Source organism: Bos grunniens, chromosome 13, assembly GCF_055505025.1.
Source record: "Bos grunniens cultivar Pamir isolate PY7600 chromosome 13, Bosgru_T2T1.0, whole genome shotgun sequence".
In the NCBI taxonomy this organism is placed as follows: Eukaryota; Metazoa; Chordata; class Mammalia; order Artiodactyla; family Bovidae; genus Bos; species Bos grunniens.
The window spans coordinates 10,765,020-10,791,037 of NC_141177.1; the positions used below are offsets into that span (position 1 = coordinate 10,765,020).

General features: G+C 46.8%; 1 protein-coding gene and 1 long non-coding RNA gene across 5 annotated transcripts in view; one reads left to right on the top strand and one right to left on the bottom strand.

Moving 5' to 3' along the window:
- The window catches only part of HNF4A (hepatocyte nuclear factor 4 alpha), a 67,315-nt gene that overhangs the window by 29,357 nt on the left and 11,940 nt on the right, over window positions 1–26,018 (bottom strand). The window contains exon 1 of one of the 4 annotated variants that reach the window (XM_086331693.1): window positions 145–416. The exons of 2 other annotated variants lie outside the window; for them this stretch is intronic. In XM_086331693.1, the coding sequence (XP_086187819.1) occupies window positions 145–259 (115 nt within the window). In that variant the 5' untranslated portion in view covers window positions 260–416. Of the gene's footprint in view, window positions 1–144; window positions 417–26,018 lie in introns of those variants that run through there. One more of the 4 variants, XM_086331689.1, reaches the window with a different exon arrangement.
- The window catches only part of LOC147360192 (uncharacterized), a 29,349-nt gene continuing 9,257 nt past the window's right edge, over window positions 5,927–26,018 (top strand). The window contains exon 1 of the long non-coding RNA XR_015138988.1: window positions 5,927–6,126. This is a non-coding gene — a long non-coding RNA (uncharacterized LOC147360192). The remainder of the gene's footprint in view (window positions 6,127–26,018) is intronic.

Consider the following 26,018-nt stretch of genomic DNA (forward strand, 5'->3'; position numbering starts at 1 on the left):
CAACACCTGTGCCCTCACCTACGGGACCACAGTGCTCGCCTACCACTTTCCCCCCAGCCCCAAACCCAGTGCGGCAGACTCGCTCCAGTACCTGGGTACACCTGCCCCCACCTAGCACACCTGGGCACACCTGCCCCCACCTACCATTGCCCATCGTCAACACCTGCACATTCTCAAACTCCAGGGTGGTGTAGGCTGGGTCCAACGCGGCACTGTAGTCGGCCATGTCCATGTCGACGAGGGTTTTGGAGAGGCGCATCCTCCCTCTCCCCACCTCGGCCGCCTGCCCTGCCCAGGATGCCCACCCCGAAGGCTCTGGGCCGAGCCCCGGCCTCCGCCCTCCCGCCGCCTCCTCCCAGCCGCCCTCTCTGCCTTCCTGCGTTTCAAACCGTCCTCTGGGAGGGTCTGCCGGGAGTCTGGGCCTAGCCTCTGCGCAGGGGTGGAGGCTCTGCTGGGGAGGGGTGGGGGTTAATGGTTAATCGGCTCCCCCCTCGGTGGACCGGTTGGGCGGGGCCCCAGGGATTTGGCTGTCTGTTGGTTTCTGGTTGACACCAGGGTGTTCTTACAACAGATGGGGGAGGCCCTAACGCCCCAATACCGTGTCACCAGTCCTGTGAGACGACAGACACACGCTGCCTCTTCAGCACTCACTGGACCCTGACTCAGCCACCCTCCGAGTCACTGTCACCCCAAGTCATGCTGATACTGACACGCTCACATGCACCCCCAGACACTGACAGCCCACCTCCAAGACGCCCTAACTCGGGAGCTTCCCAAATCATTGACCTCGACCCTCAGTGCTCTTGCAGAGATAACGCCGCCTCATGGCTCATGAGTCAGAAGCTATGGTCCCAGGCCCCACACACCAGTCTTCTAGATCCTCGTTCTAGGAGGCCCCTTCCGGTTTCCTTCCTTCCCTAGGGGCAGGAAGAGGCCCAGACTCCTGTCTAGGTCCCCTCCCCTGCTCCCCAGGACCCCACTCTGGGCACCACCAGCCCCCGCAGCGCCCAGGTGCTCAGGCCCAGACCCACTCTATCACCCCTTCCCTTGTCTCCTCCTCCAGCTCCCCTACCTCCACCCCGTGCCTCCCCCACCCCCCAGGGAAGAAGGGAGGCTTATAGCCCCTTAGACCCGGATTAACATTCAGGCGCCTACCACCTACTAATCATGACTCTGGGTAAATGATTCTCCTCTCTGAGACTCAGTTTCCTCTTCTAGAAAAACGCACAACCAACTTCAAAGGGTGGTCCGAGTATTAAATGAGTTGGTGTTAGGCAAACACCAAGCAAGCGTCCATTTCCCTCCACCCCCACCCTCTTGGCCTCCCTTTCGTATCTCCCTTGTCTGTCCCCTCCCTCCAGAGTGGGCTTCGTGGGCAAGCCACCTGAACAGGGCACCCGGGCAAAGGAGCTCCACTCTCAGGCTCCCGTGTTTGGTTTTGTGCTCGGCTATTCTGAACAAGGGGCCTGCATTTTTGTTCGGGACCGGGCCCTGCTAATCTTGTGGCCTTCAATTCACGGCTAACGTTTTTCTTCTCATCCCCTCCAGCCCTCACTGCCCGCTACACAGACAGGGGCAAGAGCTCCCGATCTAGCTGGGCAGATAAGGTCCCCAGGAGAGGGGGAAAGCGCAGGTCTGGGGAGAAGGACCTACGATTCTGGAGGCCTGGGAGCTTGTCCTCCTTTGTTGGCAGGAAGGGCTGGGCAGAGGGATTTGGTAATAAGGGCAAGGGTGGGTGAATTAGTGAAAGAGGGCATTAATGAGTGAGTGGGTGGGTGAATTAATGAAGGAGTGAATTAACCAGTGGGTGAGGGACTTCCCTGGTGGTCCAGTGGTTAAAAATCCACCTTGCAAAGCAGGAGACTCAGGCTCAAGCCCCGCTTGGGGCACTAAAATCCCACATGCTTCGAAGCAACTAAGCCTGCGCCTGAACTACTGAGCCTGAGTGCCACGACTAGAGAGCCCATGCGCCATCACAAAAGATCCTGCTGATGCGACTAAGATGCGATGCAGCTAAATCAATAAATATAAAAAAAAGAAAGAGTGGGTGAATTACAGACAGGGTATTAATACGTGAATGAGTGAATTGATGAGTGGGTGAATTACTGAAAGACTGAAATGAATCAGTGAGTGAAATGGTGGATGAGTGAGCAAAGGACTGAATGAGTGGGAAGGTGAGTGAATCGATGAATGGGCACATTGGAGGGAGAGGCGGCTTGCGTTTGAGGGGTGTGTAGAAGCATCCTCCTCACATTCTCCCAACTATTAGAAGCCCTTTTTCGGGCTTGTGTAAGCCTTGTTCTCCTCCCTCCATTTTCCCCCTGGAGCTTAGATAATTAGGGTGGGAAGTTGGGGGCAGCAATTGTTCTGGAGAAGAGAGGCTGGATTTGGCGTTAGGAGACCAGATTTATGGCTTCCCTGGTGCCTCAGACGGTAAAGAATCTGCCTGCCATGTGGGATACCTGGGTTTGATCCCTGTGTGGGGAAGATCCTCTGGAGAAGGGAATGGCAACCCACTCCAGTATTCTTGCCTGGAGAATCCCACTGATGGCAGAGCCTGGTGATTTACGGACTAGCTCTGTCACTATTCGGATAACTTTGCTTAGATCATGTCTCTCTAAGGGCCTCAACTTTCCCATCTGTAAAGTGGGGTGAAGATGCCGGCTCAGTTGTTTGTTGATAAGTACAAGACCTTGAGGGAGGGAAGGAGGGACAGAGATTCCAAAAGGGCTGAAGGAAAAGACTTCAGCTTCTGCTGGACTCCTCCCATGTTCCTCCAAGGACATCTGAGCCTGGTTCCAAGAGCCTTGGGCAGGAGACCCAACTAAGGGATAAACGTGGAGGAGAAGGAGGGACAGTCCTGGGAGGGACTACCTATGGCTGATTCCGGGTCTTGTCACCCGTCTGACACCTCTGACACAGACCGCACACAGCTACTCCTCTCAAAAAACTTCACACAGGGCGTCTCATCCAGTCTAAGGGGAGCAGTTTACTATTTCCAAAAGTAGGCTGGGATCGCTGGAATGTCAAAGTTTAATCCGTAATAAAAATAACAAATCTTTGATCTCGATAGGCAGCATCTTAGATTAAATTAAATAAAGTCTATAATCAATAGAGTCGGCCATGCCACATGCAAGAACTCCCAGGTGGGCAGCCTGCACACCATAAGTTACTTCACACACAGGGCACGGATGCTTTACCAAACACACAACACAGGTGACCCACTGCCTCTGAGGCACATTCCAGAGAACGATGTCACACCCATCCATGTCCCACCAGTCACGGCCTACCACATCAGTAAATCCACGCACCCATGAGCTGGAATTTGCGTAATCTGTTACATACACGATTCACCCCATCCTTTTTTTTTTTTTAATCTAACACCTGGGATTTTAAGTTTTATTCAATTTTAATTAAACAGCCAAATACGCTGGAGGATATTGTACTGAACACAGGGGTTAGTGGTGGACTCCAGAGGAGAAATCACTCCAGGGTGAGACTGGTTGGCCTTGCCCACAGTTGGGTCTAACAGCTGTCTTCTCCCCTTACAATGCACGCGCGCACGTGCACGTGCACACACACACACACACAGACATACACACACACACACCCTGACAGACACACACACACACACACACCCTGACAGACATACACACACTCACAGTGAGCCTTTTTCGGGGGGAGGAACTCTTCTTGGATCTACTCCCATCCAGCCTACTCTTGAAGGGGTGGGGGAAGCAGAGAGCATCACCACAGACCCAGTGGAGAGGGTAACTGCTGCTGCTAAGTCACTTCAGTCGTGTCCAACTCTGTGTGACCCCATAGACGGCAGCCCACCAGGCTCCCCCGTCCCTGGGATTCTCCAGGCAAGAACACTGGAGTGGGTTGTCATTTCCTTCTCCAATGCATGAAAGTGAAAAGTGAAAATGAAGTCGCTCAGTCGTCTCTGACTCTAGCGACCCCATGGACTGCAGCCTACCAGGCTCCTCCATCCATGGGATTTTCCAGGCAAGAGTATTGGAGTGGGGTGCCATTGCCTTCTCCATCACCCCATCCTTGAAAAGGTGAAAGTGAAAGTCACTCAGTCGTGTCCAAGTCTTTGTGACCCCATGGACTATACAGCCCATGGAATTCTCCAGGCCAGAATACTGGAGTGGGTAGCCATTCCCTTCTCCAGGAGATCTTCCCAAGCCAGGGATTGAACCCAGGTCTCCCGCATTGCAGGCAGATTCTTTACTAGCTGAATCACCAGGGAAGCCCAAGAATACTGGAGTGGGTAGCCTATCCCTTCTCCAGTGGATCTCCTCGACCCAGAAATCAATCCAGAGTCTCCTGCATTGCAGGTAGATTCTTTACCAGCTGAGCTACCAGGGAACCCCATCCTTAGCTGATCCCAAACAATATCTTCTAGATACACATCCCTCATATAAACAAGTGGCCACCTCTAAGATCTACCAACCCTGTGGTCTTGGGCAAGTCATTATTTCCAAGCCTCAGTTTCTCCTCCTGTAAAATGGGCCAAACTTGAAATTTGTTGTGAAGATGAGACGGGATAACTATAAAGTTCTTAGTCCTTCCCTCACCCCCACCCCATCCCTAAAGGATAAACCATGGACCTTGAAATCAGAAAGAGCTGGGTCAAAAGTCAGGCACTGCCGCAGCCGTGCCACGCCGAAGATCGAAGCTCTCACGTGCCGCCACTAAGACTGGGCACAGCCAAACAAAAACAAAAACAAAACACTCGGGCACTGCCAACTTCCCAAACTCTGCGACCTCGGGTTCCAGCTTTCTCAACCTTATTTTTGGTACCAGACGGCTTGTACCTTTTCCCTGGGGGATGGTGTGGGCATGAAATGGCCAAGTGTAGGCATACAGGGCAATAGCAGTGACTGCTGGGACTGACTCCTTGACCTTGGCTACAAAGTCAGCTGGAATCAGGACCCCTGCACAAGAGAACTCCAGGGACAGCTGGCCCAGCCCTGAGCTCACCCTGGCCTCTTTGCCATCAACTCTGCAGCCCTTCTTTATCTCGGCACCGCCCCCCGGGGCTGTCAGACCCCAGCTCAACATGTTCCAGATCCCAGGGGAAAACAGGCCTTAGAGCTCACTTAGAGGTCCCGCTCCTTCTTGTCATAGTTGGAGAACCACGAGCCTCAGGAAGGGGAAAGAGGGGCATTTTGAGAGCAGTGCCCTGGGCAGCCAGGGGTTGGGGAGGAGGAGCAGTGGGCAGAGTGCTCAAGCCTATGGTGCGGACAGAAGTTAAGGGAGCTGCCATTCTGAACCACAGCATTTTTCTTTTCAATGACAATAATGTTTCCAGGAAGATTCCACGCTAGGCCCAGTGCTAAGACCCTTCCACTCTTCTGAGCTAATCTGTCCCGCGTTGCAGTGGACACAACTGAGGCTCAAAGAGGTGAAGCCTCTTGCTTAAGGCCAACCTGACGTAAGAGGAGGGGCTGTAACTGGAACCCCAATCTGACTCCAGAGCTTGAGGGCTTCCCCTACTCCTTGCTGCCTCCCAGAAAGAACCTCGGACTTCTGAGCACTGGTGGTTCCGTCGTCACGTCACTGCTGGAGCACTCAGGGGTCTGAGAAGCCAAGGAGCCTGTCCTGGTGCACGGGCAAGTTCAGAGGCATCCTCCAGACACCAGCTATCCCAGGGCCACCAGGCATCTTCACGTCCCCTGGGTGCTCATGTCCCCACCGTCTCCAGCCTCTCCTCCCCCACCCATCACCCAGGGAGCGGTGCAGGGAACCAGGGACTTATCAAGACAGAGAACAAAAGTCGTGGGGGAAAGAAGCCAAGAGCCATCTCTACTCTGGGGTAGGGCCCTTCAGTTTCGCCCCTTTGAAATTTCAAATTCCAGTTTGTGGACAAAGTCCTAACTTTCTCACAATATAGGTCCCCAAACGCTGACCAAACTCCAGTCTGGGCAGCCAGCAGGGCCCCGTGTGGCCTTTCGCTTCCTTTGGCAGCTCTAGAGGTCTTGGGGCACCAGCTGGGGTCTGTCAGGTCATCCCTGCAGCCCCAGCCCACCCCAAGGGCCGCATGCCTCCCACCTGAGAGGACAGCCCTCTTCCTGGAGCTGGGATCTGTCACTGGCTGGTACCAACAGCAGATACCAGGTAGGCCCCCTCCCTGTTCCGGGCTTCTTTTCTCCCCCTAACACTCCTAAAACCACAGCTCATCCCACTCTCCTTGTCCTGAGTACAGGCCATGTTGGTTTAAGCCAGTCACGGAACTCCAAGACTGGACAGGGTGTCTCAGCCAATCCACCCATTTGGCAGATGGAGAAACTGAGGCCCCCAGGGGAGTGGCAGCCGTCGAACCTGGGACACAGACCCAAGACCCCTCAGTGAGCCCTAAGGATGGAGAACTCATGCTCAAGTTCATGCAGAGGCAGTGGGGTGGGGGGAGCGCAGTCTTAACAAGAAGACCACAAGCCCCATGAGGAGCCCTTTGCTTCACTACAGTCCTCAAGGGCCCTGGCAGTGCCTCCTACGGACTGCAGAGGGTGGGCTGTCTGATCACTCAAGGACTGATGTCCACTTGCTGGGATGCCATGGAAGTATCGGGTGGGCAGAAAAGTTCGTTTGGGTTTTTCTGTCAGATGTTATGGAAAAACCCAAATGAACTTTTTGGTCAACTCAATATTTCCGAGAGGAAGAGGAGGAAGCTGAGGGCTGAAGGCCAGTGGGCTTGGAAGGAAACATTTATGTGGTTAACTGATAACTAAGCCCCATCCTTGGGCCCCTGGAAGCCTCCTTCCTCCTTCTCCTCAGCATGATTAAGACCAACTTACCTGCTCGCTAATCATTGCTGAGCCTGTTGATTTTGCCTTAAAAAATTAACTGGGCATGAGTTTGCGGTTTGCCTCACCCCTAACCCTGCAAAGCAAAAGGCCTGGGTGGGCAGGAGGCCGCTGGGTTATGCAAGAGGCCATCAGCCTCCCCACGCACAGCCAGAGCCACCTCTTGCTCTCCAAAGGGTAGCTTTTGCTCAAGAGTCAACAGTCTGCTTGTTTCCCCTGCTCTGGGTCCTGAGCAAATTTGCTGTGTTACCAAACAGAGATAAAAGCAGCTGAGGCCGAGGGGGTGGGTCGGGTGCGGGGCAGTGCAGGCTCGTGGGGAGAGCTTTCCAAACAGGGATGCGAAGTGGCGGCTTTGAGCTGCAATTCTAGAATCCTGCAGTGTCAGAGCCAGGGGAGCCCTTCAGAGGATGCAGCCTGGGGCCTTTCAGATGGGTTCTGATGTCCTAGGAGCCAAGGGGGTCTATGCCCAGGCCCTACTTCACCCCGTGTCTGCCTCTTACGGACACTGGTCCTTAATATTTCATTTCAAAATAGAGCCAGCTGCTAATAATGAGAATCAGAAAACCACCGGTTCAGCCTCATCTTACAGATGGGGAGATGGAGGCTGAGTGGGGAAGTGACTTGTGCAGGAATAGAAAGTCATCCAGGGTCTCCAGATAGGCTAGGGCAGGCATGCGCTCTCTCTGGTACTCAGGGATGTATCCTGGATGTTAGCAAACAAAATGGCACTGAAAGGCCCTTCTTTGCTGTTTACCCTCCCTCCCAGGGCTGGTTGTAAGCACAGTGGTGCCTGAGAGCCACTGGGAAGGTCTGAGTCAGGGAGGAAGGGTGGGGATGAGGTTGTCACCTGGCAAGGAGTCCTGTGGGCCCTCTGAGAAGCAGTCATGAGCTGCAAACCAGAGGTTCAAAGTTATAACCCATCCCAGCCGCATCCTCTCTCTGAAGGCATCGGGCCATAGAAAAAGACGCAGAGCCCTGCCCTGACTCTCTTGACCTCTTTGAGTCTCAGTTTTCTCACCTGTAAATTGGGAATAATGGTACCTAACTCATAAGGTTGTCGTGAGGATGAAATGGAGTGGGATCTACACAATGATAACCATGGCCAATGTTTACAAAGTTGTTTTGCAGGCTTTTCACATATTAACAGGCTTCCCAGGTGGCTCTAGTGGTAAAGAAGCTGCCTGCCAATGTAGGAGACGAAGAGACACAGGTTCAGTCCCTGAGTTGGAAAGATCCCCTGAAGGAGGGCATGGCAACCCACTCCAGTATTCTTGTCTGGAGAATCCCATGGACTGAGGAGCATGGCTGGCTGCAGTCCATAGGGTCACACTGAGCTGGACATGACCAAAGCAACTTAGCACACATGCTATACTATGCTATGCTAAGTCTCTTCAGTCTTGTCCGACTCTGTGTGACCCCAGAGATGGCAGCACACCAGGCTCCCCCGTCCCTGGGATTCTCCAGGCAAGAACACTGGAGTGGGTTGCCATTTCCTTCTCCAATGCATGAAAGTGAAAAGAGAAAGTGAAGTCTCTCAGTCGTGTCCGACTCCTAGCGACCCCACGGACTGCAGCCCACCAGGCTCCTCCATCCATGGGATTTTCCAGGCAAGAGTACTGGAGTGGGGTGCCATTGCCTTCTCCATAGCACACATACATGCACACAATAACTCATCAATCCTCACAACCACTCTGCAATGTAAAGCCAAGTCTTTAATCACCATCTTATAGACCCAGGGCACAGAGAGACTGAATCATGTGCCAGAGCTCACACAGCTTCTAAGAAGCTGGGATTCCAACCCAAGTAGTCTGGCTCCAGAGTCTGTGCTCCTAATCTCCAAGCCACCCTGCCCTTCCAGGGCTGGGAGATGATAAATGTTCAATTAAAAGTGGTCAGTGTGATGATAAAATAAGCTCCATCCCAAGGCACATGTGGGCTGTGTGTATGGATTGTGAGGGCTGGAAGGAGGCAGAAAGAAGACCTATCTCTGGGCTGGAGTGGTCAGAGAGGGCTTCCTGAAGGAGGTGGCTCCTAGGCAGAGGAAACTTCCAGAATTGGAGAACATGGTGGGTGAGGATGAAAGGGCATGGAAGCCACTCTGGCTGGAAAGCAGGGCATTATGGGAGATGCTGTCTGCAAGGCCCAAGAGGTAGTATAGAGAGTGTGGTCTAGAGAATGGTCAGGAAGGAAGGCAGGATGACTTGGGTCTGTGTGGGAGGGGCTTCCCTACAGGCTGCCTTCTGCCAGGTGGCTTGTGACTTCTGAGCTGCGGCTGTTTCTGTCCTCCTGTGTACGTTCCTCCCTCCCGGGTATGTTCCTGACTTTATCTGCAGAAGTGACTTTGGGAGTTGGATGGGGCCTGCCCAGCTCTTGTTGGGTCTGAAGGGTGCAGGTCCTGTTATTCAGGTGAGGGATGAACTCACATCCCAGGAACCACCCCTGGTCTCCCAAATCCTTGTTCTGAAGGGCTCCAGAGATCTGCCTGGAGGCCACTGAGTTGAAATGTTTGGGACCCTGAGACTTAGGCCACAGTTGCTGTGTACAGTTGCACAGGTTGCCCACTGCACAAAGGTTCTCTGGGTAAGGGAGCAAGTGGAGGTGGAAATCCAACCTTGTTCCACTTACCAAGCCAACTGCCCGTGGAGATCTGTCTGCCCAGAGTGGGGCACCACTCACTTATTTTCACAAAATATCCATTGTAAGCCCTGTTGAAGTTCTGTCTGCAGCTACTATGTGACCTTGGGCAAGGTCATTCCCCTCCTGGGCCTTGGTTTCCCATTTGAAAAGCTGTCTAGCATAAAGCAGAGATTCAACGCTGATGGTGAATTAGAATCACCTGGAACCTTTAAAAAATACTGATGCCCAGGTCCTGTCATGTCCAGTGATGGAATCTAGGGGTGAGTGGGTGCTGGCTCTGAGTATTTTTTAAAGTCTCCAGGTGATCCTAATATGCAGCCAAGATTGACACCCATCATAGGAGGGCTTAAAATTCTGGAGCTGGAAAAGCCTAGATGTGTATCCAAGTTCTACAACCTCCTGGTTGCAATTGCAATAAGGCTCCATTTCCCCATCTGTCGAATGGGAACATGATAGCTTCCTCATAAAGTCAGAATGCCAATTCAACGAGATGCTGTTCAGACAGTGCTTTGGCACTGTGGTGGGCCTGTAGGGAGCTCCTGATTCTTGGTATTGATGACTATTAATCTGCTATTGACAAAATGAAATCGGCTTAAAATTCAAGGGCCTTTCGGATTCAGAGACTCAGGGTCAGGTACTAGATCATGGATCTTCATATTGTCAATAATATGACATTAGCTAAGATGTCATTGAAGTATGAGTGATTGTTCTTACGGTTTGATATTTGCCCCAATCTGCTAACAACAAAAAAAGTAAATTTCTTTTTTAATTGGTACTACATTCACATGACTCAAAAATCAAAACAAAAGGTGCAGGGACTTCTCTGGTGGCCCAGTGGCTAAGACACCTCGCTCCCAAAGCGGAGGACCCGGGTTCGATCCTTAGCGGGAGAACTAGACTCCCACATGCCGCAACTAAGATTTGGTGCAGCCAGATAAATAAATAAACTCATAATTTTGTTTAACGGTGCACTTGAGGAAACTTGTGTCCAGCCCTGCCTCTTGTCCACCAGTCCACTGCTCTCTTTCCCAGTAGCTAACATATAAGATCATAAGATATCACCTCCCACCTCTTAAACTGTTCTGCATCTCGCTTTGTTCATTTACAAGTATAACCTGGAGATTCTCCCATAGCAAGTGAGAATGAGCTTTGAGGACGGAAGGGTTGTTGCCCACTTTACAGGTGAGGAAACTGAGGCTCACAATGCTGAGTCAAGAGCATTTGACCTATGGCTCCTTGGCTTCAGAGTCAGTGTTTGCTTTCCTGCCCTAGTGTGGCCTTCCAGGAAGCCTGGCCCAGACAGCTTTGGAGCCAGGCCTAAATCTCTCCAACCCAGGCCTGGCAAGAGGAGTTGGGATAGGGACGGGTTCTCACGGCCCCCCACCTTGTCCAGGTCCTGAAGTCATAGAGGGGCTGGAGCGTGGAACAAAAAATGTCCAAGTCATCCAGATAGTGACCCAGTGTGGGGATGTTCCCTGGATGGGACAGTTAGGGCCTGGTGGCCGTGCCCTCCAGTGGAGTGGAGCCTGCCAGGGACATTCTGGCAGCCTCAGACTGTGCAGGTGGTAGGGGAGGGCAGGAGTCGGGGGGAGGTGGGGAGGGAAGGGAAGCCTGGCTGATGGGACAGGCCCAGGGGAGAGGAGGCTGAGGGGACATCATGCCTGGAGGTCAGGAAGGAGGATCTGGGATTCATGGTAGAGGGGGCAATGACATTTGAACCAAATGTTTTCTGCTTAGGCAACCTCAGGGCTCCCTCTGGATTCCTGACCTGCTTCAGTTCACTGACTGCCTGACTTTGGACAAGTCTCTTTCCTGTTCTGTGCCTCAGTTTCCCTAAAGCAAAATGAAGCAGATTAGGAAGCTGGTCTTCAGATAGCCTTAAAACATCCCTAAAAGACTCTGTGAGGTGGACTTCCTTTAGTGGTCCAGTGGCTAAGACTCTGGGCCCCCACTGCAGGGGCTGTGAGTTCAATCCCTGGTTGGAGAGGTTCCACATACCTCGAGGTGCAGCCAAAAAATAAAATGAAAAATAAATAAAATTAAAAATGACTGTAAACTGCAAGGTATGAAAAAAAAAAAAAAAAAAGACTCTGTGAGGCTCCCCTTGCCTTGTTAAGGGAGTTTGGGTCTTGCCTTGATCAGAATAGGGTCTGCTTGTCAAGGCCCTGGGCCTTCCTGGGTTGGGGGCTGAGGTGATAGCATCTCGGCTGCTGCTGCTACGACGCTTCAGTCCTGTCCAACTCTGTGCGACCCCATAGACAGCAGCCCACCAGGCTCCCCCGTCCCTGGGATTCTCCAGACAAGAACACTGGAGTGGGTTGCCATTTCCTTCTCCAACACATGAAAGTAAAAAGTGAAAGTGAAGTCATTCAGTCGTGTCTGACTCTTAGTGACCCCATGGACTGCAGCCTACCAGACTCTTCCGTCCATGGATTTTCCAGGCAAGAGTACTGGAGTGGGGTGCCATTGCCTTCTCCGACAGCATCTCTACCGTGCTCCAAAATCTATACTCCTCCCCTTGGCCCTGTGTCTCTCTCCCACCATCTCAGCCTCCTCTCCAGGTAGATGTGAAGTCAGGATCATACCTGAGGGGTCCCGGGGGAAGCCCTGGCCCCAGTCTGACATCCTCCTCCTGGTGTTATGGGGTCGCACACAGCAGGCAACCTCTTCATCCTTAAGGGAGCTCCCACAGCCACTCTGGCACCCAAGACCCTGTGAGGGCTGCTGAGCAGAGTTAATCTCTTAATACTGGTCACAATGAGATTTCAGGGATGGATGGAGGCAGTCTCCATGGAAACTGCAGACCAGCCCAGGACCCATGCAAGGAATTAGCCAAGGGCTCAGTAAAGGATTCCTAGAGACTCAACCCAAACAGGAACAGGAGACACAGCGGCCTGAATTCCCTTGTCCTGCTCCATACCCCTCACTGTACTGTCTCAGTGCTCTCCCATTAAACTGGATGGAGCCACCTTCACAGGGAGAGCCCTGTCACCTTTCTGGGCCTCAGTTTCTTCATTCTCCAATTGGAATTATAATCCTTAACCCTGAGCCTTTTCTAGAAGAATCAGGCTTCAGAATCTGCCAGACCCGAGCTTGAAGCTAGGCCTTTCCCACTCAGACTATAAACCCAGACCAGGCATTTCCCCTCTCCTAGCCTCAGTTTCCTCATCTATATAATGGGTACAATCACTGTTGTACCTGACTGGTAGGTACTGATGCTCAGTGACTGAGTCTCCTTCTCATCTCTTTCTGACTGCTCCCTCCACACTGCACTTCTTCCCTCACTTCAGCCATTGCAGCTTTCAGAATCCCATAGCCCCTAACTTATCTCTGGCCTTTGCATGCACCACACCTTCCACCCACAGCAGATGTCACACCACTCTCTTCACCTCCTCATCCTCCAAGTCCCACCTAGGTCATCTTCCTCCAGGCAGTCCTGCTGGCTCAGACAAGTTGGGGCTCTCCTTGGTGCTCCAACAGCCCCTATTACTTTATATCATCACAGTTCAATCACACGATGGTTACTGTTTATTTGTCTGCCTCCTCCATTGGACTCTGTCTCATTTTGCCCTTAGAGTCCCAGAACCCAGCTGGCAGTTAATATAATGGGTTGGATGAATAGATGAGTGAATGAAGAAATTTGCCCATCCAATCATTCGACATTTATTCAGCGCATTCTGTGTGCACTATCGTGGGTGCTAGAGGTAGCACAGTGAACAGTTAAGATCCCTCCCCGACCGGGCTGCTGTATTAACAAATAAAAACACAGGAGGCCCAACTAAATTCGAATTTCAGATGAACAGTGAATAACTCGTTTAGTACAAGTATGTACCAACTAACACAGGGGACATACTTATATATATATATATATTTTTTTTTTTCATACTTTAAAACTTCAGTTGTTTTATCCTGCATTTCAAACGTAACTGCATTCTACACTGGATCTGGCCACCTTATTTTCTCCTTCACGGAACTTACATCCTGGTGGGGAGGTGCGGTGGAAACAGGAGGAAGTAAATAAAAAAGAGAATTTCAAACATGAGTTAAGTGCGGTGAAGATAATGAAACAGCACAATGTGGATAGCGCCTGCGGATGGTAGGGGCCATCTGTGTACTGGGTGATCGCCAAGCTAGTGACCTTGACATTCAAGGGACAATTCTAAGCTCCAGTGAGAGGCTACCTAGGAAAAGCCCTCTGAGGGTCATAAAGGAAGTGGAGGCTGTTAAACTTGAAGAAGGGCTCTGAGGCGAGCTAACAAGCGCAGCCGGGGCTCACCTGACAAGACTCAATTTTGCAATTTGGATCTGGGTCCTCACAAACCTTCGCGAACCCGCAGCCCCACCCCCTCGGCCAGTCAAGGTTCTCTGCGGGGCTGAGAGACAGGGGACGGGGCCAAAGGGCCGTACAGAGAAGCGTGGCCACCTGGGCCGGAGCGGGGAGCCCTGACGCCATCCTCCCACCTCCGTCCCAGGGTGGCCCTTGGGGCGCACGGTAGAACCTGCGCGGCGCTGAGGCCAGGGACCTCCGGGAGGAAGCCGCCCAGACGCTCCGCAGCGCCGCACTTTGCGTGTCCCGGGCTCCTCCTAGTGGCCAACGCAGGAACTAGCGAACAGAAACTTCAAATAACGCACGGACTTCACCAATCACAGCCGACGTCGTACTACAATCCCACCAATCACAGGCCCAGACGGACCACGACTCGCCAAACTCGGCGAAAGACAGTTGGACACAATTCTCTGAGGTTCTATTTACTAGGCAAGCAAACTTTCCTCCAGTCACACACCAGCACGTGGTGACTGCACCAATCAGAACGCAGTATTTAAAAACTGGTTCCCTAAGGCCGGTTTCGCGCTCCCATTACACCATCTACCAAATTTGTATTCCCAACATCCGGTCCCAACAGGCAAGCACCTTTAATGAAAGTCCTAGACTTTGTGCAGGCTCTATGTGGAAGCCCATGTTTGCTTTCAGGGATATTTCTTTATCTTAATATTTAATGATAATATATCATTAAGTATCCTACCCCCATTATAAAAATTAATATGTGGAGAGTGGGAAAAGCATGACCTTTGGAGTTAAATACACCTGAATTGGATGTTTCCTAGCTTTGTGAAGTAGGTCAATTCACTTCCCCTTCCTCAATCTTTAAAAAAGAACAATAATAATACCTTCGTTAATTGTCATTGTCCATCACTCCCCAACTCAATTCAGTTCAGTTCAGTTCAGTCGCTCAGTCGTGTCCTACTCTTTACGACCCCATGAATTGCAGCACGCCAGGCCTCTGTGTCCATCACCAACTCCCGGAGTTCACTCAGACTCATGTCCATCGAGTCGGTGATGCCATCCAGCCATCTCATCCTCTGTCGTCCCCTTCTCCTCCTGCCCCCAACCCCTCCCAGCATCAGAGTCTTTTCCAATGAGTCAACTCTTCACATGAGGTGGCCAAAGTTCTGGAGTTTCAGCTTCAGCATCATTCCTTCCAAAGAACACCCAGGACCGATCTCCTTCAGAATGGACTGGTTGGATCTCCTTGCAGTCCAAGGGACTCTCAAGAGTCTTCTCCAACACCACAGTTCAAAAGCATCAATTCTTCGGTGCTCAGCTTTCTTCACAGTCCAACTCTCACATCCATACATGACCACTGGAAAAACCATAGCCTTGACTAGACGGACCTTTGTTGGCAAAGTAATGTCTCTGCTTTTGAAGATGCTATCTAGGTTGGTCATAATTTTCCTTCCAAGGAGTAAGCATCTTTTAATTTCAAGGCTGCAATCACCATCGGCAGTGATTTTAGAGCCCCCCAAAATAACGTCTGACACTGTTTCCACTGTTTCCCCATCTATTTCTCATGAAGTGATGGGACCAGATGCCATGATCTTCGTTTTCTGAATGTTGAGCTTTAAGCCAAACTTTTTCACTCTCTTCTTTCACTTTCATCAAGAGGCTTTTTAGTTCCTCTTCACTTTCTCCCATAAGGGTGGTGTCATCTGCATATCTGAGGTTGTTGATATTTCTCCCTGCAATCTTGGTTCCAGCTTGTGCTTCTTCTGGCCCAGCGTTTCTCATGATGTACTCTGCATATAAGTTAAATAAGCAGGGTGACAATATACAGCCTTGATGTACTCCTTTTCCTATTTGGAACCAGTCTGTTGTTCCATGTCCAGTTCTGACTGTTGCTTCCTGACCTGCATACAGATTTCTCAAGAGGCAGGTCAGGTGGTCTGGTATTCCCATCTCTTTCAGAATTTTCCACAGTTTCTTGTGATCCACACAGTCAAAGGCTTTGGCATAGTCAATAAAGCAGAAATAGATGTTTTTCTGGAACTCTCTTGCTTTTTCCATGATCCAGCGGATGTTGGCAATTTGATCTTAAGCATTTGAATGCAGAGTTCCAAAGAATAGCAAGGAGAGATAAGAAAGCCTTCCTCGGCAATCAATGCAAAGAAATAGAGGAAAACAACAGAATGGGAAAGACTAGAGATCTCTTCAAGAAAATTAGAGATACTAAGGGAACATTTCATGAAAAGATGGGCACTATAAAGGACAGAAATGGTAGGGACCTAACAGAAGCAGAAGATATTAAAAAGAGGTGGCAAGAATACACAGAAGAACTGTACAAAAAAGATCTTCACGACCAAGATAATCACGATGGTGTGATCACTCACCTAGAGCCAGACATCCTGGAATGTGAAGTCAAGTGGGCCTTAGGAAGCGTCACTACGAACAAAGCTAGTGGAGGTGATGGAATTCCAGTTGAGCTATTTCAAATGCTGAAAGATGATGCTGTGAAAGTGCTGCACTCAATATGCCAGCAAATTTGGAAAACTCAGCAGTGGCCACAGGACTGGAAAAGGTCAGTTTTCATTCCAATCCCAAAGAAAGGCAATGCCAAAGAATGTTCGAACTACTGCACAATCCCACTCATCTCACGCGGTAGTAAAGAAATGCTCAAAATTCTCCAAGCCAGGCTTCAGCAATATGTGAACCGTGAACTTCCAGATGTTCAAGCTGGTTTTAGAAAAGGCAGAGGAACCATCTCAATTATTCAAGTCAAAATCCTGCCATTCCTACCAACTCATCAGAAAATCCGGTTCTTGCCACCTCCAATAGTATCTCAAATTTTTATCATCTTTTCATTTTCACCACAGTCAACCTTGTCCCCACAACTGTCACCTGGAAAGTGTGGAAGGGAGGGAGCTCTCTTAGCAACAAGCAACATGACAAAGCTCTAGTGGTTTTGCTTGGCTGCAGCAGCCCAAACCTCTAACCTGGTCTCATGCCCTTAGTGAATCTATAGTGCTCTGGTGAAATGAGCTAAAAAGCCCTCTGTATACACCAACCATACACAAACAGTTGTGTTTGACTTCAATTTTAATAGAAACACAATATTTTCCCAAGATGGGACAGGGTGAGAAAACCAATAATTGACTATCCAGAAGAGCTCTGGATTGGGACTTCCCTGTGGTTCAGTGGTTAAGACTCTGCACTTTCACTGTAGGGAAGTGGGTTGGATCCCTGGCCCGGGAACTAAGATCCCTGAGTGAATGCTGGGTGGTGCAGTCAAAACCCCACTCCCCCAAACAAAAAGAAAACAAACAAAACCAAAAAAGTTCTGGGCTGACTGTTGGGGAAGAGGAGAGGGGCAGTATAGCAGAGTGGTCAAGGCTACCGCTTTTGAAATATTAATGATTCTGTTTACATAACTGTTCTACGCTGTGAAAATAAGTTCCTCAAACCTTATTTGTTTCATCTGTGAAAAAGGAATCAATAAGAGGACCTCTTCATAGATGGTTTTGTGGAATAAATATGATAATCCACATAAACCCAGCACATGGTTGCCACCACGTTACTGTGTTATTTACTGAATACAAAGTACTTTCCTTTGGAAAAGGATGCTCACTGTTCTTAGAGCTCCACAGGACAAGTGAGGACCAACAGCTAGATCGTACAGGAAGGAAAATTTGTGCTTAAAATGAAGAACATTTTTCTACTGGATACAATGGCACTACCCGGGGAAAAGTTGCTTCATTAAGTAGTGAGTGTTCTGTCACTAGAAGTGACAAACCCAAGCTAAATGACCGTCAGGGAGGATGGTGAGAGGATTCTTCCAATGGATCAAAGGTTGAATCAAAGTAGCATTTCCCAGGTGCAAAAGCCTTAAACTATGATCAAAACCAAATTCGTGTTGGAAAAACTGGATATTCACATGTGAAAAAAATGAAGCTGGATTCTTAGTTTACATATATAAAAGAATTAACACAAAATGGGTTAAAGACTTAAGTGCTTTTGGAAGAAAACAGGAAGAAATAGTCATGATGTTGGATTTAGCAATGATTTCTTGGCGATAACACCAAAAGCACAGGTAACAAAAGAAAAAAATAGATAAACTGGACTGCATTGAAGTGAAGAATTTTGTGGGTCAAAGGACATTATTAAGAAAGTGAAAAGGCAATCCATAAAATGAGAGAAAATATTTGTAAATCAATCTGATAAGAGGTTAATATTCAGAATATATAAAGAATTCCTATAGCACAACAACAACAAAACTTGATTTTAAAATAGGCAAAGGATTTAAATAGATATTATTCCAAAAAAGATACACGAATGACCAAGAAGCACATGAAAATATGCTCAACATCACTAATCATTGCTTGCTTGCTCAGTTGTGTCCAGCTCTTTGTGACCCCATGGACTGCAGCCCACCACGCTTCTCTGTCCATGGGACTATCCAGGCAAGAATACTAGAGTGGGTGGCCATTATGTCCTCCAGGGGATCTTCCCAATCCAGGGACTGAGCCCTCATCTCCTGCATCTTGTGCACTGCAGAATTCTTTACCTGCTGAGTCATCTGGGAATTCTAATTATTAGTGAAATACAAATCAAAACTAAGATAAGATACCACTTCACACCTATTACGATGGATATAAGGAAAAAAAAGATAATAAGCATTGTTAAGGATGTGGAAAAATTGGAACCCTTACTCACTGCTGGTGAGAATATAAAATAACACAGTCACTAAAGAAATCACCATAACAGTTCCTTTAAAAATTAAAAATAGAATTACCATATAATCCAGCAGTACAACTTCTGGGTATATACCCAAAATAATTGAAAGCAGAGCCTAGAAGACATATTTTTATACCATTTCACAGCAATACTATTTACAATAGGCTTCTCTGGTGGCTCAAATGATAATCTGGCTGCAATGCAAAAGACCTGAGTTGGGAAGATCTCCTGGGAAAGGCAATGGCAACCCACTCCAGTATTCTTGCCTGGATAATTCCATGGACAGAGAAGCCTGGGAAGTACAGTCCATGGGGTTGTTGCAAAGAGCTGGACACGAATGAGAAACTAACACACACACACACACAAAGGCAGAAGCAACACAAGTGTCAATGAAAACCAGAATTTATATGTATGATGGAATATTATTCAGCCTTAAAAATGAAGGAAATTCTGATAAATGCTACAACATGGATGAACCCTGAGAACTCTTTGTAAAGTGAAGTAAGCCAATCACAAAAAGACAAATGCTGTATAATTCCATTTATAAGGGTACTTTGAGTAGTCAAATTCATAAAGTAGAATAGCAGTTGCTAGGAGTTGAGGGGAGGAAGGTCAGTTCAGTTCAGTCACTCAGTCGTGTCTGACTATTTGCAACCCCATGGACTGTAGCACCCCAGGCTTCCCTGTCCATCACCAATTCCTGGAGCTTGCTCAAACTCATGCCCATCGCGTCAGTGATGCCATCAAACCAGCTCATCCTCTGTCGTCCCCCTTCTCCTCCCACCTTTAATCTTTCCCAGCATCAGGGTCTTTTCCAGTGAGTCGGTTCTTCATATCAGGTGGCCCAAGTATTGGAGCTTCAACTTCAGCATCAGTCCTTCCAATGAATATTCAGGACTGATTTCCTTTAGGATTGATTGGTTGGATCTTGCAGTCCCATGAACTGTAATCTGCCAGGCTCCTCTGTCCATAGGATTCTCTAGGTGAGAATACTGGAGTGGGTTGCCATTTCCTTCTCCAGGGGAACTTCCCAACCCAAGAATTGAACCCAGGTCTCCCATATTGCAGGCAGATGCTTTACCAACCGAGCTATGCGGGAAGCCCACTGGGAGGGGGGTATGGAGAGTTATTTTCTAATGGAGACAGATTGAAAAATTTAAGAGATGGATGGTGGTAAAGGTTGTATAACAATGTGAATGTACTTGATGCCTCAGAATTGTACATTTAAAAATGGCCAAAATAGCAAATTTTATGTTGTAAATATTTTACCACAATTTAAAAAAATTTCATCAATGTATAAAATATATGTATTTCATCCTGACAAATTTAGGTTTAATTCCAGGAATGCAAGAATGGCTTAACATTAGAATATTAATAAATCAATAGACTAAAAGAGAAAAAAAAAAGTGATTATCTTAGTAGGTGCCAAAAAGCAATTAAGACAATTCAACATTGTGATTAAAAAACGAGCAAAACGTCTAGCTTACTTAGAACAAACTTTAAAAAAAAAACAGTAAAACTTACCTACCAAAACCCTAAAGCAGATATACTTCAAAGGGGCAAAGTATCCCTTGTAAATGTCAAGAATAAAACAAGGTTGTCCACTGCGGCAGAGGCTGCAAGCTAACTGTCCTGTGTTAAACCGTCTCCTTGTCTTCCTTTGTAACATAACCTTCAATTTTCATTTGAATAGAGGGGTGCCCCCTCAAAAAAACTTATCTCAAACTTTCCTTAAAGCTAGGGGAGATTATGTGAATATGTTCTGGCTGATGAAGTATAATCAGAAATGTAATGTGGGAACTTCCAGTAAAGTCATGGGGAAAAGAGACACGTGAAACATGCTTTTGCTCCTTTTCCTTCTCTGTCTCTTGCTCCATCTTTCTTCCTGTAACATAGCTGTGCGGTCGGATCTCTGGCAGCCTTTCTGGACCATGAGGATGAAGACCTCATAAGGATGAAAGGAACGTGGGTTCCTGAGGACTGCTATGGGGAAGAACCACCATACGAACCTTAAATTGCCTACCTCTGGACTTTCATAACCTGAGGAATTCTCTACTACTGCAATTTTGTGGCTCAGCTACTCATAGACAAAGTAAACCCTATTTGAAATACTCTATTTCTGTTTGATATTTTACCAGAAGTCCAAGAGATGCAATAAGCAGGAAATTAAAACATCTACTAAGAGAATTTAATACGATTGCTGGATACATTTTCAGTGTGTCAAAAGCAGTTGGTTTGTATACACTAAGATCAACCAACGAGAAGTTTCAATTTTTAAAAGCATTCATGATAGCAAGAGCAATTATTGCTAGGATTAATCTAACAAAAGAGCTTTATGCATTAAAATTATTGAACTTTATTAAAAAAAATAAAAGCACACCTGTATAAATGTATCATGGTCAGAAGGATTTTTAAAAATGAGTAAAGGGAAACCTCATTAAAATGAAGTCAGAAGGCCAGAAGGGGGAGCTCTCATATACATACTCTCATAATACAGATCCCAACAGGAAGAGATATACCTTACATTTTCGGAAGGAAGTGACACTACTTTACTACAGGAGAAGAAAGATTTTCTCCTTGCCTCGCAACAGTGTATGTAGCCAATGAGTAACTGTCACAACTCAGCCAATGGAAAGCCACTATACTTCCAATTTCCACTTTCCTCTAATGGACTATTTATAACAGCCCATCCCAAGTTCCCCTTCTTCTCTATAGAAGACTTTCTTCTTCGTTTTATGAGACTTCCACGTGGTTTGCCATAGTTGCAGGTCTCAACTGCACTTCTTTGCTGCTCCCAAAGAAACCCATTTTGCTGGTAAAAATAACTGACTAGTTTTATTGTCTTAGGTTAATAGCTTCATTATGCAGAGATGTCGATTCTTCCCAAATTAATCAACAAGTTCAATGTAATTTCAATTAGAAGGTCAAAAGGACAAAGAACTTTAGCCCTGCACTTGGAAAATTGCAAACTCTTAAAATATAGTAGTTGCCTTTATTGAAATCCAGTGGAGACAAATAAGCCATTGGTCTCCAAACTTTGTTCTGTCCTGTTCAGTCTCATCTTAAAATTTATATGAATGAGCAAAGAGAATAGACAAGATCATTTTTTAAAAAACAATTATAATATGAGGAGAGCATGCTCTGTGTAGGGGTCCACAACCTCCAGGCCAAAGACCAGTACCTCCTGTCAGATCAACAGTGGCATTAGATTAGAAATTAAATTCACGATAACTGTAACGCGCTTGAATCATCCTGAAACCATCCCCCGACCCCAAGTCCATGGAAAAATTGTCTTCCATGAAACTGGTCGCTAGTGCCAAAAAGATTGGGAACTGCTGCTACGTAAAGCCAGAGCTTCACTGTCCAATATGATAACCACTAGCCACATGCGGCCACTGAGCATTTGAAATCTGGTTAGTTCAAATTGAGATATGCTGTACGTGTAAAATATGGGTTGTATTTGGAAGACCTAGTACATCAAAGAAGAAAAATACCTCATTAATTATGTTTTATTGATTAGATAACTGAAATAATATTTTAGCTATACTGGAGTGAATAAAATATTATTAAATAATTTTAACTATTTCTTTTTTTGACTTTTAAGAAAAATCAAGTGTTTTGTTTTAGTAAAATTGTAGATTCACTTATCTCTTTTTTCTCATTGTTTGAAAGCGACTACTAGAGATAAGTGGAGCAGTATAGAGAGCCTAGAAATGGAGCTGCTGCTGCTGCTAAGTCGCTTCAGTCGTGTCCGACTCTGTGCGACCCCATAGACAGCAGCCCACCAGGCTCCCCAGTCCCTGGGATTCTCCGGGCAAGAACACTGGAGTGGGTTGCCAGGAGCTACGTGTGTTCAAAAATGAAAGACAAAAACAATGGCATTGTATAACCAACAAGGACCTACTGCATAGCACAGGTGACTCTGCTGAGTATTCTGCAATAACCTAAATGGGAAAAGAATTTGAAAAATAGATATATACATTATACGGCAGAAACCAGCACAACTTTGTAAAGGAATTATTCTCCAATTAAAAAATAAATTTAAAAAAGATACATGATATATAACTAACTCACTCTGCTGTACACCTGAAAGTAAGGCACGTTGATAATCAGCTACACTCCACTGTAAAATAAAAAAAAATTTAATGTAAAAAAATTAATGCTTAAAACGCAGTGGCATTGCAGAGCAGTCAAGAAAGGGTGTCCAAGTCAATAAATGGTCTGAACCAACTGGTTATCCATATGAAGAAAAATATAATGGCATCTCTATTTCATATAGCTCACAAAATCAATATCTAAGGAATAAAGATCTATGTATAAGAAATGAATTTAAAAATTATAGAAAACATATAGCAGAAATCTTAATGATCTCAAGGCAGTGCAAAAAAAAAAAAAAAAGCACACAGCATAAAGGAAAAGATTAGTAAATGTACTGACTTTATTTATAATTTAGCCAAAATTAACTACAACTGTAAACTTCTGTACAACAAAGATACTCTAAAGAGTGTGAAAAGATGAACGACAGACGGATTAAAGGTAGTTTCCACTAATACAACTGGAAAAAGCATTTGTATCAAGAATTCATAATCCCTTAAAATAGTTAAGGTAGATAATGCAATAGGAAAATGGGCAAGGGGTAGAAACAGGCACATTCAAATGGCAAAAGGAACTTTTCCCTCTCCAGCCATATGGGAAATGCAAATTCTCATTTTCCATCCATCATCTTTCAGAGTCAAGTGCAGATGAAGATGCAAAGCAACTAACTCTTAGCTGCTACGGACCCGAAGTGGTAGTTGGTGGGCAAGCCTGACAAGTTTATCAACATCTCATCAAAGTAAAGATGCTCATTGCCTGAAATCCAGAAATTTCACTCCTACACATGATCCTAGAGAAAATTTCACCCACACATATAAGGATGCTCTTTGTAGCACTGCTTAAAATAGTGAAAAACTGGAAACTTCATCATCCAAAACTGGAATAAATATACTTTGGGATATTCATTCACAGCATTTTCAGTGAGTGCTCCAGTGCTGCCTGTAGATGGATAGGAAGATCCAGAAAAAAAAGGAAGTTGCTGAAGGATATGGACAACATTTGAATAACTTTTCCAGATAGGCAAAATAATGCTATATATATATATATATAGTATTGCAGCCATGTAGAGGAAAAGTATTCAAACTCGTCTATGGTGCTTCCCTGGTAGTTCAGTGGTTGAAGACGCTATGCTTCCAATACAGGGGCATGGGTTTGATCCCTTGCCAGGGAACTAAAGATCCCCTGTGTGCCAAGCAGTATGGCCAAAAGTAGAAAAAGCAAAAAGAAAAATCATGCCTAGCAATGATGCACAGCAAAAGTTGACAGGGGTCAACTCTCAACAAGCAAGGGCTCAGGGAGGCTTACAGGTGGCAGGGGACGGGGGGTTCGTATCATTAAAACAACAAAAAAAATGAATCTCATGAAAATATGGTCATGTATGTAGGATTTGACAAAACTGAGTGATGGGTACATCCATGTTCACAGTATTATTCTACCTTTTTGCAATATTAGGAAATATTACAATTTTTTTTAAAGGAGAAAGGTAGTGAAAAAAATTAACGATATTTCAAGGGAATTCCCTGGCAGTCAAGTGGTCAGGATGTTGTGTTCCCATTATAGGGGGCTTGGGTTCAATCCCTGGTTGGGGAACTAAGATCCCACATGCCATGGGGCACTGCCAAAAAAAAAAAATTAACTGTCTTTCTATATACCAACAAAAATCAGTAATGTACTGGTTAAAATCATAATATTTAAAATATCAATATATTTTTTCTTAAATCTAGGAATGTATTAAGCTATAAAATGTCTCTGTGGTGGGGCAGAGAGAGCTTTCTGGGTGTTGATGTTTTCAAGGGGGCTCTATGATGAATTAACATGCACACATTGGAGGCTTCTCTTGGAGTACCCAAGGCATTCACTGTCCTGTGTTAAGGGCTCTGAGACGTTCTCTGATACTGAAATTTATACAGCTTTCTGAGCCAGCCCTGGTGCTTCAGACAGTAAAGAATCTGCCTGCAATGCAGGAGACCCAGGTTTGATCCCTGGGTTGGGGAGATCCCCTGAAGAAGGGAATAGTTGCCCACTCCAGTATTCTTAGCAGCAGCAGCAGCGGGAGGAGACGGAGAAAGCAATGGCACCCCACTCCAATACTCTTGCCTGGAAAATCCCATGGACAGAGGAGCCTGGTAGGCTGCAGTCCATGGGGTAGCACAGAGTTGGATACGACTGAGCGACTTCACTTTCACTTTTCACTTTCATGCATTGGAGAAGGAAATGGCAACCCACTCCAGTGTTCTTGCCTGGAGAATCCCAGGGACGGGGGAGCCTGGTGGGCTGCCGTCTATGGGGTCGCACAGAGTTGGACACGACTGAAGCGACTTAGCAGCAGCCAGTATTCTTGCTTGGGAAATCCCATGGGCAGAGGAAGCTGGTGGGCTACAGTTCATGGTGGGTTTCAAAGAGTTGGACATGATTGAGCAACTAACGCTTCTGAGCTTTTTCAAACATCTCAGGATAGAATACTCCCCGTCTGAATGGTTTCACCTTGGGAAAGGCTGCCTAGTTACCTCCCAGTCTCCTTCCAATCCTCAGCATCACTGTTCTGCCACTGACTTGCCAAATCACCTTTTGTCTTGGGGCCTCAGTTTACTAAAATAGTAAAGGGTGTGTGAAGTTCAGACTCTAAGATTCTCTTCCCTGTTCCCAGCTCTAAAACCCCACATTGGAGCCCAGCCTTAGAATGACATTTCCACTCAATTTTATTCCTTTTTGCTCAATTAACTTTTTTATGATTTAACTGAAGCAAGTTCATGGTAGAAGAATTACAAAAATGCATAGAAGTGAAATAAAAAGGAATTAAATCTATTACACATACCAACATAGGCCCTTTTGCAAAAGGTATGTGATTGCTAGCATTTATGGAATGTTTGTCCAAAGCATTGTGCTAGAATAGAACTATTCTTATCCTCATTTTATAGAGGGGGAGATTGAGGGTCAGAGTGTAAAGTCACGTGTCCAGTGTCACACAGCTTACAGAGCTCTCACCCAAGTCTTCCTAAGTCTGCAGCATAAATTCTCAGCCACTAACAAATAAGACCTCCCCATTGGAAGGGAGTCTTCATCACTGTGAGATTCCTTTTCCTCCCGGCCCCCTAAGTCCTTTCAAATTCTCTCATCTCAGAGGAGTCCTGGGAGGATATTATCTCCTCCAAAAACAAAAGCAGAGCCTTCCCAGTAGAAGGCCCCATGTCCCTCCCCCGTATTCAGTCCATCTTATCTCTAGAAAAACTATGAATTGCTGTGGAGAGGGGGAAAAGAATCATCCTCTCCCCTCCCCAATTCTACCCCCCAAATCGCAGGATTTGGAGGTAAATTCACAGGCTGGAGAGAGAAGAATGGGTGTATAATTAAATTTCAAATTGACTATTGTTTTATGTGAAACTCTGATAAAGAGAACACAATGGCTACCCATGGGGGCTGGGAGATGAGATTTCCCAAGTGTAGAATTCTAGAAGACAAGTTTTGAG